Source organism: Aquarana catesbeiana, linkage group LG03, assembly GCF_042186555.1.
Source record: "Aquarana catesbeiana isolate 2022-GZ linkage group LG03, ASM4218655v1, whole genome shotgun sequence".
Taxonomy (NCBI): Eukaryota; Metazoa; Chordata; class Amphibia; order Anura; family Ranidae; genus Aquarana; species Aquarana catesbeiana.
In genome coordinates, this window is record NC_133326.1 from 636,374,461 (window position 1) to 636,390,359 (window position 15,899).

At 43.7% G+C, this 15,899-nt stretch overlaps 1 protein-coding gene across 2 annotated transcripts in view; it reads right to left on the minus strand.

The window, feature by feature from the left end:
- LOC141133258 (interleukin-3 receptor class 2 subunit beta-like) overlaps window positions 1-15,899 on the minus strand; it is a 162,830-nt gene that overhangs the window by 67,038 nt on the left and 79,893 nt on the right. For both annotated transcript variants that reach the window (XM_073622523.1, XM_073622522.1), the window contains exons 5-6: window positions 9,006-9,126; window positions 6,757-6,923 (exon numbers count right to left, since the gene is read on the minus strand). In XM_073622523.1, coding sequence (XP_073478624.1) covers window positions 6,757-6,923; window positions 9,006-9,126 — 288 coding nt within the window. The remainder of the gene's footprint in view (window positions 1-6,756; window positions 6,924-9,005; window positions 9,127-15,899) is intronic.

Here is a 15,899-nt window from a genome sequence, read left to right on the forward strand (position 1 = left end):
GTTAAAATTCTATATTTTGTGTTTCCTCCTGGAGCTATTTCTGTAATGAGAAGCCTAACGTAATAATGGGGTTCCTGATAGGACCGCTTCCAGTGAGAAGTGGTTGCCCTCCGTTTGGAGATTTAGTTTACTCCTATCTTTTCCTTCTCGTCCTCCATTTCGCTCTCTTCCTCTTTCTCGGCCCCCCTCTGTGTCCCTTTCCACCTTTTCTCCTCAGCTCACCTAACCTAGTCCGTCATCCCCTCCCCCCCCATACTACCTACCGTTCTGGTTCCTGGCGAGGTCCGACGACCCATCCCTGCCCTACCTGAAATGTCTTTGAAATTTGTGCCCTGGAATGTGAAGGGCTTAAATGTCCCAAAAAAATGAACCAGTTGCCTCACTGATCTTTGGAGACAAAGACCTCAGATAGTATTTTTGCAAGAGACCCCTTTTCAGGTGGATAGGATCCCAAAACTTTACAGTAAACATTTCTCAATAGTGTATCACAGTGCATCGCCCTCCTCAAAATCAAAGGCCACGAGTATCCTCCTGGCCAAAACTTGGCCCTGGCAGCTGAGAGACCTCTACGCTGATCCTGAAGGTAGATACCTTTTTGTCAAAGGCACACTTCAGTCGCAAACATTCACCTTCGCGAACCTGTACCTGCCAAATGTAGACCAGCTTCCGGTACTCTAATCATGCTTGACAGTCCTGGCTTTCTTCACAGAGGGAACACTAGTGTTAGGAGGATATCTTAATCTTACCATTTAACCTCGCTAAGACTCATCTCTGGGCTCCTCGGCCCTGTCCCTGAGATCCCGGAACCGAATCAGGGAACTGCCACACTCCCATCGATTAGTTGACATTTGGCGTATCCTTCATCCGCAGGAGAGGGAATACACCTTTTTCTCGGCAGTACATGGGTCATACTCTAGGATAGACCTCTTCTTGGTCTCCTACGCTACGATTCCACTTGTCTCTGGGGCTCAGATTGGGCACATCGCGCTCTCAGACTATGCTCTGATCTCCCTAACCTTAGCCATGCTGCGCTCGACACCCAAAACAGCTACATGGTGTTTAAACGAATCCCTTATTCAAGATCCCGAGGTTAGAGCGGACATTTTACGAGAGTTGGGACTCTTCTTCGAGAGTAACAAGGATTCGGTCCCTAATCCTCTATCTATTTGGTATAAGTGCTACATAAGAGGAATATTCATTAAACATGGTCACAGACTCAAGGTGGCCAGAGAGAAAACGCTGTCCGGGTTGCTCGCAAAACTCCATGATTGTGAAAAACGCCATAAAATTCACCCAGACAGGGCCCTAGAAGCAGAAGTAACTAACCTCCGAGAGCAAATCAGAGAGCACTCTCTATTCCATTCTAAGAATAACCTATTAAAGGTACGCAGAACCTTTTATGAGTTTGGAGATAAATGCAGCAGAGCAATAGCGAATGCCATACGAACCCAATGCAACCTATCCTACATCCCCGCCTTATCTACCTCCACAGGAGCCAGAATTAATGACTCTGCAGAAATGGCAGAGTCCTTCCGTGTATTCTATAAAGCTCCCTATAATCTGCATTCCCACCCTTTGGGAGAACGGCCCCAGAATAGTTTGGAGGCCATAGAGACTTACCTTGCGGTGTCGGCGAACCTGCCTTCTCTCAACGAAGGGGAGGTGGACTTGCTCTCGCAGCCTATAACTACGGACAAACTCACGAATGCCCTGGCTGGAAATACGAGGGGGAAAGCGCCCCGCCCGATGGATTCACAATTTCTTATTATAAAACTTACCAAACTCAACTGGCAACTCACTTTTTACTGCCTTTAATGCAATACTAGATAATCACGCCATACCTCCAGACCTCCTGCAAGCTAGCATCACTGTTATCCCTAAGCCTGAGAAGGATGCGCTTCTTTCCGAAAGTTATAGGCCTATCTCCCTACTTAATTGTGACTTGAAATTATTTATGAAAATCTTGGCCGAGCGAATAGTCTCTGTCCTCCAACGCATAATCCCTCTAGACCAGGTCGGCTTTATCCGCAACAGAGAGGCGCGAGACAATACTATTAGGAAGATAGATGTGGTGGCAAGGGCCAAATGCCTTAATGTTCCACTCATCTTGTCCACAGATGCCGAAAAGGCGTTTGACAGGGTGAATTGGACTTTCCTCCTGGCCACCCTGCGACGCCTTGGAATGCCGGCCTCCATCCTGTCCTGGATATCTGCCATCTATTCTTTCCCTACCGCATCGGTTAGAGAAAACGGGGTGACCTCAAACCCCTTTAAGATAAGTAACGGAACGAGACAGGGGTTCCCACTTTCCCTGCTCCTTTTCATAATTTCCCTAGAACCCCTATTACAACACATTAGGCTTAACCCAGACATCAGAGGACTTGGAACGAGCACATACCACCATAAAATTGCTGCTTATGCGGATGACCTGCTATTTTAAATCTCGGACCCGCATACTTCTCTCCCAATCTTATTATCGGCAATACGCCAATACGGAGAGCTATCAGATTTTAAAATTAACCTGCAAAAGTCAGAGGCACTGAACATCTCTCTTACCCCTGGCTCCCGGGCTTCCCTTAGTGGCAATTTTCCCTTCCGGTGGACTCCTCAAGCCATCCAATATTTAGGCACTAAAATCCTCTCTGATTTGCACCTCATTTACCAACTCAACTTTCAACCACTCCTGAACGTTTTCTCCTCAGACCTAGACAGATGGAACAGCCTGGCGGTTTCCTGATTTGGTAGATGCAATGTCTTAAAGATGAATATCATGCCGAGATTGCTTTACCTCTTACAAGCACTACCGGTTAGGATACCACAGAACTTCTTTCGTAAGCTACGCACAGTCTTTATAAGATATGTCTGGCAGGGCAAACCCTCGCGGCTCAAGAGATCTCTATTACAACAGCCAAAATACAGAGGAGGGGTTGAACCAGCCTTGTACTACACAGCAGTCCACATGAACAGAGTGGTGGACTGGTGCAGGCATTCATCACATAAGTTATGGGTTGGTCTAGAACAGGAAACAGTACCGTTTCCCCTTGAGGGCCTACCCTGGAGTGGAACTCGTTCTTCCAGATTCTCCTCTTCCCACGCATTAATTGAGCCCACCCTACATGAGCTTCACAGATACTTTAGAATAACGGAGACGCCCAGTTTTCCCTCCCCGTTGACACCCATAATTGGACACCCAGACTTTTTACCGGGCCTTTCTGATAGGTCCTTTCGGCTCCAATTAGATCAGAGCCTAGTTAGAGCCTGCTCCTTTTGCGGACCATCTGAATGGAGTGACCCCTCAAGCTTATATCCTAGCTTTAATTCCTCCATATTGGGAAGATGGAAGCAACTGTCACACTTTCTCAGATACCTTCCGGAGGTCGGCGGTTTCCGCAGACAACCTACACCCTTTGAAGAACTATGCCTGGGAGAGGAACCAATACCGAAATCCCTTTCTTATTCTTACAATATCTTACTGACCCATATGTCCCAACATGATCCCCCGTACCTGAGGAAGTGGGAGAGAGATCTTAATACTACGTTTACAGAAGAGCAAAAAAATCGAATCCTCTTTTTTGCGCATAAGTCCTCCTTATGTAGCAAATACCAAGAACTCACCTACAAAGTTCTGACGCATTGGTACATGACCCCCTCTGTGTTAGCATCCATATTCCCGGGACATAGTCCCCTGTGCTGGAGATGTGGCACATAGAATGGCACATTAGTTCACATCTTCTGGGAGTGCCCGGTCTTGACCCCTTTCTGGAGACAGGTATTGGGAATAATTCACAAACTTACTGATGTTGCTCTTCAGGACAACCTAGCAGCAATACTCCTGACTCTGACTCCAATGTCCAGTAAGCGTTATCGTAAATCCCTATTGAAACACCTCTTGAATGCTGCCAGGGCATGTGTCCCCAGCATGTGGAAGCAGCAGTCCCCACCGACAGTGACACAGTGGTTTGTTAGGGTTTGGGATATTCAGCGGATGGAACGCCTTACAGCTGCTTTGGGGGAAAGGGAGGAGGAACACAACACCCGCTGGACACATTGGGATCTGTTTTGATTCTCAGACGAATACAAGTCGTACACTTAGGCATCCTGTCCTTGGATAATTTAGGGTCATGGGTTGTCGGCTTCACCAGAACTTCATACCCACCCCCTTCCTTCTTATTTCCCCACTTTTGCTCCTCTTTATCTCTATCCCTTCCTTTCTCCAATGACACCGCTGGTGTCACTCACCCTTTTATCCCATGATTAAGAAAATCCCCCGGTTTGCGGTGTCCCATTTTGGTGCCACTCCTATGTCCCTAGGATTGAGAACCATATCTTAAATAAAATATGACTTTTAGAATCAGTTCACTAAAATATATTAGCTTGATACCTGGCCAATAGGGATAAGCTAGTCTTACCCCCCTGGGGGTCACTTTTCTCCCAGTTGGTCTTACTAAATAATCCGTGCAGGTCCATTGGAACTATGTTTAGTTTATTTTTATTTTTCTCTCCGGTTAGAAGGTTTCCTCTACTGTCCCGGTTGTACTGCTGGCTAAAACTGGCTGAAATCTTTAAACCAAAATTTCCTGCTTCACTAGCACATTCCAATGGAACCTTGACTGCTATCACATCAATGTACATTGACTTGTTTGAGTTTTTATGAATAACTATTAACAGATACCGATGATTGCCATGTTGTATTCCTTGCTTACTTGTATAATCCACATTCCTTAAATAAAGAACTAAAATAAATAAATAAATAAATAAATAAATATAGCTCCCAAAAAAGGGAGCTGTGTGTGATGTGGTAAAACACACATCGCATCACCCCCTGCCACACATCACTGCAGGCCAAATAGACAGCTGCCCCCACCAGTTTAGTGTGCGGGCAAGTGTCTATAGTGCAGGAGCGAGGAGTGAACAATCCACAGCCAGTTTTCAGAGAACAACTAAAATGACCCCTTCTTCCCAATACAAATCACCCTCCAATCCCTCACAGTACAGATGTCCCCCAACATCCCTAAATTCTCCCTCCCAGCGTACCCCCTCAGCACAGATCCTCCAGCACAAACTCTTTAGTACAGACTTACCCCCAATACAGACCCCTCAATATAGATGAATCCCAGCACAAAGCCCTCAGTACAGATTCTCCTCTGCAGAACAGTCCAATCCCCCCAGCACAGACACCTCTGCACAGACTGCCCTCCCCCAGCACAAACCTTTCAGTGCAGCTTGACCCCCCCAGTACAGACCAATCAGTACAGACTCCGCCCCAGCATGGACCCCTCTGCACAGACTTATCCCGTAGCACAGACTATCCCCCAGCACAAACCCTTTAATGCAGATTGACCCCCCAGCACAGACTGATCAGTACAGACTCCCCCCCAGCACAGTCTGATTCTCCCAGCACAGACCCCTCTGCACAGAATTATCCTGTAGCACAGACTGACCCCCTCAGCATAGACCCCTTGGTACAGACCGACCTCCCAGAAAAGAACCGTCAGTATAGACTAACCCTACAGGACAGTCCAACCCCCAGCACAGACCCCTAAGCACGAACTCCCCCCAAGAAAAAAAAACCCCCAGCAAAGACCCCTCTCATAAATCCACACCTCCCACCAGTATAGACCCCTCATTATAGAATCCCCACCCCCAATACAGACACCTCAATACAGAACCCCCCAGTACAGAACTCTCCGTACAGACACCCCTCATCCCCCAGCCCCTCCTAGTGCAGACCCCTAAGTAGTAGAACTCCACTACTACAAATACAGAGGACCTTTTGTGCCCAGCACTCTAAAAAGTACTATTTCTTAGATACACATGTGTTTTGATGTCATGAAGGCAGAAGGTAGTGTGGAAGAGGAAGTAGAAGTCAGAGATAGCCGAGACTGTCCAGCTGGAGTCCCTCTCACTTACAATCTCACCCTATGGCATCTTAAGGCCAGCAGCACCTACAGCCTGGGCGAAGTTTATGCCCAACTGAAGGTACAATGTGAATGGAACAGGGTATTTTACTAAACAGAGCCTTTTACTAAGCCTTTTACTAAACAGAGAGGGGAGGAGACTGGACACGGACATCTCAGGGCACTTGTCTGAAAATCGGGATTGTCCTGGCAAATCCGGACTGTTGGTATCTATGCATTTATTGTTCTTGGCAGCAACATCATAGTCTGTGCACCCACATCTGTTGAAAGGGAAGAGGAATGTGTGCAGGATGGACATGGTTATGGTTATATTGCCCATCACTTGGAACTAAATGTATGTAAGTTATATAACATTACCCTTGAGTAAGCTTTTAGTGATTAATAGAGTTGAATTGAACTGTTTTCAAGTTTTTTTCTTTTGTGCAGAAAAAAACGTTTCATTTTTGGTTGGGAGTCTGTCTGTATTATTTTGATTAAATTAGCATCTTCTAATAGTTTTTGTCCTTATTGATCACATACATACTTTTTGGTCTGTATGAGGTGGCTATCTCATATCCTTGGGAATTGGCTGCTGTCAGGGTAATACTGACTAGTCCAGTAAGAAAACCTTGATTGTGACCAAAACTTAGCAAAATATGTGCCACTACCAATGCCTCTATATTCTTTATTACCTGAAAAGGAACAACTCTGCAGAACTGAACATGTCTATTCACGGAACCCCTACCTATCCCACATGTCCAGCTGCCCTAATATGGCTACAAGTTTAATGAGTTTTATTAGGTTTTTATATATTAATAAAAAAGCTCAACAACATCAGCAATGACCTACCAGTACTTACATATCAAGCACAGCCTAAATTCCTTAAAAGAATGCTGAGGTTTTCTTGGTTTTACACTGATTGTCTTTAAAAAATCAGACATGTTCAGGTGGCCATCAGTTGCTATGTTGCAATGACAGGAAAGGTAGTCTGAAATCTGTTGGCATTCGGGCTGACATTCTTTCTCACTGTGGACAAAGTAAATTTAGTAAATTAATTAAAATAAGAATATTTTAATATGATTTGCTACATTTTACCATAGTTTATTATTTTCTTTGTTTCATAAACTTAGCAATATGTGTGGCCTTTTAAGTAGAATTTTAATTAAAAATAATAATGATTAAAATGATAGAAGATAAAGAATACATTTCAGAGAATCCAATATGCGTGATATGCCATACAGTAGGCATGTAGCTTCTCCCTAGCTAGATAGGCCTTTGAAGGCTAGTGAAGATAGTTAATTGTAACCCAAGAATGCCTCAAAGGTACAAGAAGTCTTGAAGTTAGGTAGCAAATGGGAAAATCAGATAGCGTGAATCCTTCTATCTCTCCAATTATGAATGCTTGGTTATTTTATTTTTTTGTTTTTTTAATGTTTTATAGCTTATGTGTATAAAGTATAGAGGGTATCTGTAATGGTTGCCAGGAATCCAGAAATTATTGTTATCTTAGACCATCCAATGTCCACTAGCCCCAATAATTTTTGTATTTGTATTTTTTGGTTTTTACTACTAATCATGCAAATTATGCTTATACAGGGCAAAAACCTTCTTGTTGAGTTAATGGACAAAGAAAAATGAAGGATATCTAAACCTAAGAAAACAAATGTTATATTTGCAGCTCACCAGTCCTTCGATAAAATATTGAAGAATCTTACCAGTCTTCACAGTTATCTTCTATAAACTACAAACAATGTCCCTTTATGTAAGGCTGGGTTCACACTGTGCGTGGATGTGGCTCACAGCAGGGGTCCGGTGCATATCTGTTCTCTGTTTCAGGGATGAATTAGGCCTGAATTTTTGCCTGAATTCAGACCTAAAACAGAGCCAAAGATGCACAGGACCCTTGTGCAATCCACTCTGTGGCCACCCCAGAGATGTGTGAACCGGCTGCATTGAGAACCAGTCACAGTCTCATGTCATGCGAATTTGGTGCAGGAAAACCTGCATCCAATTTGCATCAGTGTGAACCCAGCCTGAGAGAGGTGAGGAGAGGCAGAGGTGTTTGTTGTCTAAATCAGGGTAGCAGCACAAGGTGAACATACTGTTTCTTCAGTATGATGGACCTGTTGTCAGGGTCTATGCCTCACATCTGCGAGACTGAGGTCTTGAGAAAGTAGAAGCCGTGTAGAGAGCACCTTCTGTGGGACATTTTACAGCTACACAAGTGAGACAGCGTGACACAGAGGAGGCTTTCTGATTGAGCCTGTCTGCCTGCATCCCAGGGAGGATAATCCTTTTGCTGTAGTTTATCAGAGACTGCACGTGTGTGAGTCAGAGCTGAGTGACTGAGCCTATGGAACCTGACGTCTGGAACCACCAAACATGTGGCACGGGAGCTGTTGTATGCCAGAAGTGGTGAGAGGAGATGCAGCTTTAACCCCTTGCTACACTCAGTTCACATAGACGGCTCTTTATTTAGTAGCTCCACAGTTATACATCACTTACTCTTAAAGCGACAGACTCTTGTACGCCAATGACATCAGGGCCCCACCGCAAGCCGGCCAAAGCTAACTTTAAGGGGCCAGGTGTTTGCTTCCTCTCACTGCGAGGTGCACTCAAGAACATTGTTATTGAGTTATTTTAGGTCTGACTTTGGTTTCTATGCCTGTGATAGGCCAGAATTCACTTTATCAGTTTCGCAATTTTGAATTGTGTATTGCTTGATGCTAACTTTTGCATTGTTTACCTGCTTTGATATAATACATTTACTTAACATATCATCTGGTAGTCTTTGGTCTAATTTCTGTGTATTATTATACATACGTGGCTTACTAACGCTTAATTTATCCAGGTGCAAGTGGTACTCCAGATCTAACAGAGTGTGACGGTGGGGACCAAGTGGTTTAACGAGTCATGGCAGAACAGAGGACTCATCATCATCCACGGCTCCTGCTGGGGGGGGGGGGGGGGGGGGTAAGCGCTACATAAGCCTTAACCCTCTTGGCACATGGGATAGTCAAGTGGTTTAATGTTACTAATAATCTTGCAAATCTATTGCAATCACAAAAATATGCATCAGAAAACCTTAACAAAAGCATTGCAACTTACCTATTGTAATAGAAGAGATCAAAGTCTATAGATTCAGCTATCTCCTTTCTGATTTGCCAGGAGCATGTAATATTCCCATCAGTAGTATTACAGTGCAGGTTTTGTGGTTTTGCTTCATCTTCTAGAAAATGTAGAAATAGATACAATGTAAGGATACTGTATGTTATAAACATGGTGTTTTTGTATACGTGTTTGGCTCTGTAGTTACTATATATATGATAATGTAGTGCCCTGCTGTAAATGTTAATACCTTTAAAATATTGCAAAAGAATTCAGTAATCATATAAATGCACAAGCCAGCAAGACAGTTACATTTATAAAGGCTTTTATGATTCCTAATATCCTTATCTTTAATTGAATGCACAGGGTTTGCTATTTCTTGATATGATTCACTGAACACCATACTGACATACACTAAACATGCCGAGTAATGTTTTTACTGTCGCCAACTCCTCTTATTAAGCTGTAAAGGCAGCGGATAGAGGTATATACATCCTCATCGCATCACAGCACTGCCTGCCGAACACGACCGATTTCACTGAAAAGGGCTACAATGCAGCTATTGGGACATAGGGGTGCAGGTTTTAGGGCTAAAAACTGGAGGTGAAATATCGCTTCTTCACCACCTGTCAAATGTGTAAATGAGATCTAGGACTGAAACTGATTGCCATAGACTATCAAAGAATAACACACACTCAGACATAGGTAAGCTCTGTGGTGAAATTAGGCTTCTTCTAAGTTATGGGAAGCCAAGTCCACCTCACCAAAATCTCCAAATAAACTGCAATTATACCAAATAACCATTTCACTTTCTTAACACCTTTCTTTTTTGCTTTGTGCACACATACTAAAATACAGCCTATATTTTTGATAAATTACTGATATAAGGCTGGCCATACATTATACAATTTTCTTGTACAATTTTCCTTTAGATTTACCAAAACCATATAATATGAGGTCAACCCTAAACACTTTCAATTCGTACACAATCAGGCAGGCCCTTGCACTACATAGAAATTTGCGTCCTTTTTTCACACAAATAGAGCTTTCTTTTTTTTTTTTTTTTACACAAAGTTGTCCATTTATCAGATATTTCCAACACATAGCATGTACGTAGCAAAGATGACACCCCAAAATACATTCTGCTACTCCTCCTGAGTATGGCGATACCACATGTGTGAGACTTTTACACAGCCTGGCCACGTCTATTACACTTTTGAAGGCTCTGGAGCACCAGGACAATGGAATTGCCCCCAAAATGACCCCATTTTGGAAAGCAAACACCCCAACGTATAATCTATGAGGTATAATGAGTCTTTTGAACGGTTAATTTTTTTCCAGAAGTTTTTGGAAAATGTAGAAAAAAATGAAAACGCATTTTTTTTTACACAAAGTTGTCAATTTATCAGCTATTTCCAACACATAGCATGTACGTAGAAAAGATGACGTATAGTATAACGATACCACATGTGTGAGACTTTTACACAGCCTGGCCACATACAGAGGCCCAACATCCAAGTAGCACCATCAGGCTATCTAGGAGCATATACAAACAAAAAGGAGACAATAAGCCCTACTCCAATCCTCCTATCTCAGCGCTAAAGGATATTCGGTATATACAGATGGAAGATAATAATGGTAATAAACCGCAGTGATTTAACCTGATGTCACCATATTCTGAGTGAGATATCTCTCAGCAGCCACTTAATAAAAAAAATAGAAATATAAATATGGATGAATGAATGTACTATATGAAACAGCAATTAACCCATCAAAGCAGCGCTATTTTCAGTCCTCAATGCTGACTGATAAAACAAAGTCTTTGTAAATGCAAGCAAAACACATGCAGGCAGGTAAATTCCAACAAAGACACAGCGGTTGGAGCTCGGTCTGGATTCCCTTATATGAATAGTAGATCTGATGAGTGCACCTTTCACCATCTATTGGGACACCTTGTGCTGCACACACCCCATAGGGGTTCAAACTCACCGGAGCCAGGAGGTTAACAAGCCTTGGATCAAATCCTCTCTCTGTTTACTCCCGAAGTCCTCCAGGGTTGATGATCAGATAACAGCAACAATGCCACATGTAAAAAAGAGACCCCGAATAGTCCAGTACCGTTTTGATAATTTACTGTAAGTCACAAATAAGAGAAAAAAAAAAACTAATAAAGTAAATACACTGTAAAAATCAGTGGGCGCAGTTCGTTACAAAGGATAGCCTTCTAGCTTTCAGTTGGTTGGTAATAGTGGATAACTCAAACTGCTTCTCTCAAAGCACAAGGGTACTGGTTGCAGACTGGATGGATGTTACACACTCACAGCTGCTGATCAGTCCTTCATTCCACTAGTATACAATTACAAGCTTGGAGCGCACTGCGTGTCAACCAGGCACAGCTGATCCGCACTTCCTCCCTCTCGTGTCTGAAGCTTCAGGCTAGAAGCACACTGCATCCTCACGTGACAACGGTTGCCGTGGTATCGTGCTCTGGCTAGTTTCGTCAGGAAGACTTTTCAAAGAGCATGCTCCAGACCGAGCTCCAACCGCTGTGTCTTTGTTGGAATTTACCTGCCTGCATGTGTTTTGCTTGCATTTACCAAGACTTTGTTTTATCAGTCAGCATTGAGGACTGAAAATAGCGCTGCTTTGATGGGTTAATTGCTGTTTCATATAGTACATTCATTCATCCATATTTATATATCTAGGAGCATAAATGACATATATAATTTCCTGGCAACCTATCATTTTTGAAAACCCTTCATATTTCTAACACATAGCATGCACATACCAAGAATTACAATCCATAATAAATTCTATTGCAGAAAGGGTAAAAAAAAAGCATTACCTGTGCTTTTAGTAGTATCGACAGAGGAGAGCACTGGTCCAGGCAGGGATGTGCTTAGCGACAGCAATATAAATTATCCAGGCAGCAGGTAGGAATATTGTCTATAGTCAGCACAGCACAGTCCATAGAAATTGTCCAGGCAGAGACAGCCAGCACAGCCATAATATTGGTCCTGGTACACTGTTACCTGCAGACACTCATTATTGTACCGCTCTCTAGCCCTTCATAAACTTACTGCCTCTTGCTACAGCTAATTATTTGCATAGTCCAGGTAGCGGTGTGGTCCATTCATGTGACAGGCAGAGGCATGGTGGCAGTAAGTCAGCAGCAGGCTGAGAGCCACAATCAGGTAAGACCTGTGCACAGGGGCAGAGGGGTAGAGGCTTCGACCCACCCAAATCTCTATGAAGCCTCCGGACTCCAGACCCTAATCCAGAGCTTCTGAAACCCAGAGAAAACAAAAAAAATAGTTTTCTCCATCCGGAAAAACAATTCTGGAGCCCCTCACACATGTGAGACCCCTGTGTACTACAGTAGCAGGGCAACAGATCAGTCCAAGCGGTAGGCAAAATCATAGTCCATAAAACAGGCCAGGGTCAGTTCACGTGCAAGCAGTCCAAGCGGTAGGCAGTAGCGTAGTTAATAAAACAGGCCAGGGTCAGTTTATGTGGAAGCAGTCCAAACGGTAGGCAGAGGCATAGTCACAAAACAGGCCAGGGTCATTTCACGTTGAAGCAGTCAAAACAGTAGGCAGAGGCATAGTCAAAAAACAGGCCAGGGTCAGTTCACGTGGAAGGCAGTGGCATTGTTATTTGTGGAAGAATGGAAAATGGTCAGCACAGATGATGAAAATGGGGAAATGGTTAAAAATATGGGCTAATATTTTAGGGATGTATGATAAAGTTGGAAGCATTCACCAATGCAAAGGCCAGGTTGGGAGGGACACTGGGGACAATGGTAGCTGGTATCTTTTCTAAATCCTCTTTTGGTGCACACGCAACATTTTTTTTGCCATCTTCGGCCTGCTTCAGATGGTGGAATGCTGAAGGGGAAGTGGCGCTCATAAAGTCGGCAAACAGCCTCAGAGTGAAGGTCTTCTAGGGGGGGTCTTTGGTTATAGATGAGGGACGTGACAACTTCTTATATGAATTTTAGGAAGGGGGCGGGGCTTTCAATGGATTTGGTGTAGACTACGTAGGAATTGTAAATGGCCAAATGGATGAGATAAATTGCTACCTTCTTATACCAGAATCGGGACCTCCTTATTGACAAATAGGGCTGAATCATTTGATCATAAAATCCACCCCCCTATGTAGAGATTATAATCTTGGACACATGTTGGCTTTTCAAAGGGACCTCGTCTTCTTTGTACCTCAATTGTAGTGTCGTCATGGATGGTGGACATCATGTGCACGTCCCTCTTATCCTTCCACCTCAAGGCCAGCACTTCGTTGCATCTCAATGAAGCTCTTTCCCCCCTTCGCAGCTTTTTGTTCGCTAGAGATTGTGGGAAGCCCTTCCCTTTTTTTTCTGAAGGTTCCACAGGCCAGGGTTTTTGCAATGTATAAGTGTAAAAGTTGTGAACGTATATGTGATATCCTTTGTTCAGAAGTGGGTATGCCATGTCCCATACAATCTTTCCAGTTGTGCCCATGTAGGCCAGGCATTCAGGGGGCTGAAGCTGGAAATTTCTTCCTTCATATATGCGGAACGCATACAGATACAGTGGGGCAAAAAAGTATTTAGTCAGCCACCAATTGTGCAAGTTCTCACACTTAAAAGGACGAGAGAGGCCTGTAATTGTCATCATAGGTATACCTCAACTATGAGAGACAAAATGTGGAAACAAATCCAGACAATCACATTGTCTGATTTTTTAAAGAATGTATTTGCAAATTATGGTGGAAAATAAGTATTTGGTCACCTACAAAGCAGGTGATTTCTGGCTCTCACAGACCTGTATCTTCTTCTTTAAGAGGCTCCTCTGTCCTCCACTCATTACCTGTATTAATGGCACCTGTTTGAACTTGTTATCAGTATAAAAGACACCTGTCCACAACCTCAAACAGTCAAACTCCAAACTCCACTATGGTTAAGACCAAAGAGCTGTCAAAGGACACCAGAAACAAAATTGTAGACCTGCCCCAGGCTGGGAAGACTGAATCTGCAATAGGCAAGCAGCTTAGTGTGAAGAAATCAACTGTGGGAGCAACAATTAGAAAATGGAAGACATACAAGACCACTGATAATCTCCCTCGATCTGGGGCTCCACGCAAGATCTCACCCTGTGGGGTCAAAATGATCACAAGAACGGTGAGCAAAAATCCCAGAACCACACGGGGGGACCTAGTGAATGACATGCAGAGAGCTGGGACCGACGTAACAAAGGCTACCATCAGTAACACACTATGCCGCCAGGGACTCAGATCCTGCAGTGCCAGACGTGGCCCCCTGCTTAAGCCAGTACATGTCCGGGCCCATCTGAGGTTTGCTAGAGAGCATTTGAAAGATCCAGAAGAGGATTGGGAGAATGTCATATGGTCAGATGAAACCAAAGTAGAACTGTTTGGTAGAAACACAACTCGTTGTGTTTGGAGGAGAGAGAATGCTGAGTTGCAACCAAAGAAAAATCATACCTACTGTGAAGCATGGGGGTGGCAACATCATGCTTTGGGGCTGTTTCTCTGCAAAGGGAACAGGACCACTGATCCCTGTACATGAAAGAATGAATGGGGCCATGTATTGTGAGATTTTGAGCGCAAACCTCCTCCCATCAGCAAGGGCATTGAAGATGAAACATGGATGGGTCTTTCAGCATGACAATGATCCCAAACACACTGCCCGGGCAACGAAGGAGTGGCTTCGTAAGAAGCATTTCAAGGTCCTGGAGTGGCCTAGCCAGTCTCCAGATCTCAACCCCATAGAAAACCTTTGGAGGGAGTTGAAAGTCCATGTTGCCCAGCGACAGCCCCAAAACATCACTGCTGTAGAGGAGATCTGCATGGAGGAATGGGCCGACATACCAGCAACAGTGTGTGACAACCTTGTGAAGACTTACAGAAAATGTTTGACCTCTGTCATTGCCAACAAAGGATATATAACAAAGTATTGAGATGAACTTTTGATATAGACCAAATACTTAATTTCCACCATAATTTGCAAATAAATTCTTTCAAAAATCAGACAATGTGATTGTCTGGATTTGTTTCCACATTTTGTCTCTCATAGTTGAGGTATACCTATGATGACATTTCTAGGCCTCTCTCATCTTTTTAAGTGGGAGAACTTGCACAATTGGTGGCTGACTAAATACTTTTTTGCCCCACTGTATCCCGTGGCTCTCTCACATAGCTTGTATAACTTTACCGTATCTGGCCCTTTTGCTAGGAATATATTGCTTTATTCTTAGCCGGCCTGAAAAGGGTACCAGGGACTCATCGACACATATATTCTGATCGGGGACATAGAGTTCTGCAAATTGTTGGGAAAAGAAATTTATCAGTGGGCGAATCTTGTATAACTTGTCGTAATTTGGATGATTGGGTGTTGTCGCTGAAGTGAAGAAAGCGCATTATCATCTTGTATCGGGACCTGGACATTACAGAAGAACAAATTGGCATGTTGTGGATAGGGTTGGTGGACCAATAGGCATGTCTTTCATTTTTTTTTGTAATCCCCATGTTTAGGGTGAGGCTCATAAACACTTTGAACTCCTCCAAATTCAGATCTCTCCACTCAAAAGGACGGGCATAAGAAGATTGGGGGTTGTTAGCAATATATTGCTGGCCATATAAATTTGTCTGGTCCACAATAAATTGCAGCATAGTGTCGGGCAAAAACATATGAAAGAAATCAATCTCTGAGAAATTTTGGGTGTTGGTCTGCACACCTGGCAGTGCTGTGAAAGGGGGAATAATTGGTGATGCCAAGTTGGAAGGCAGCCATGTTGGGTTGGCAAGACCATCTGGCATGTATGTAGAGGCCCTGGCTCTTGGGGGGTGTGATACTCCAGTAGTTGGATTGGAATTTCCTGTGCTGGTACTCAGGCG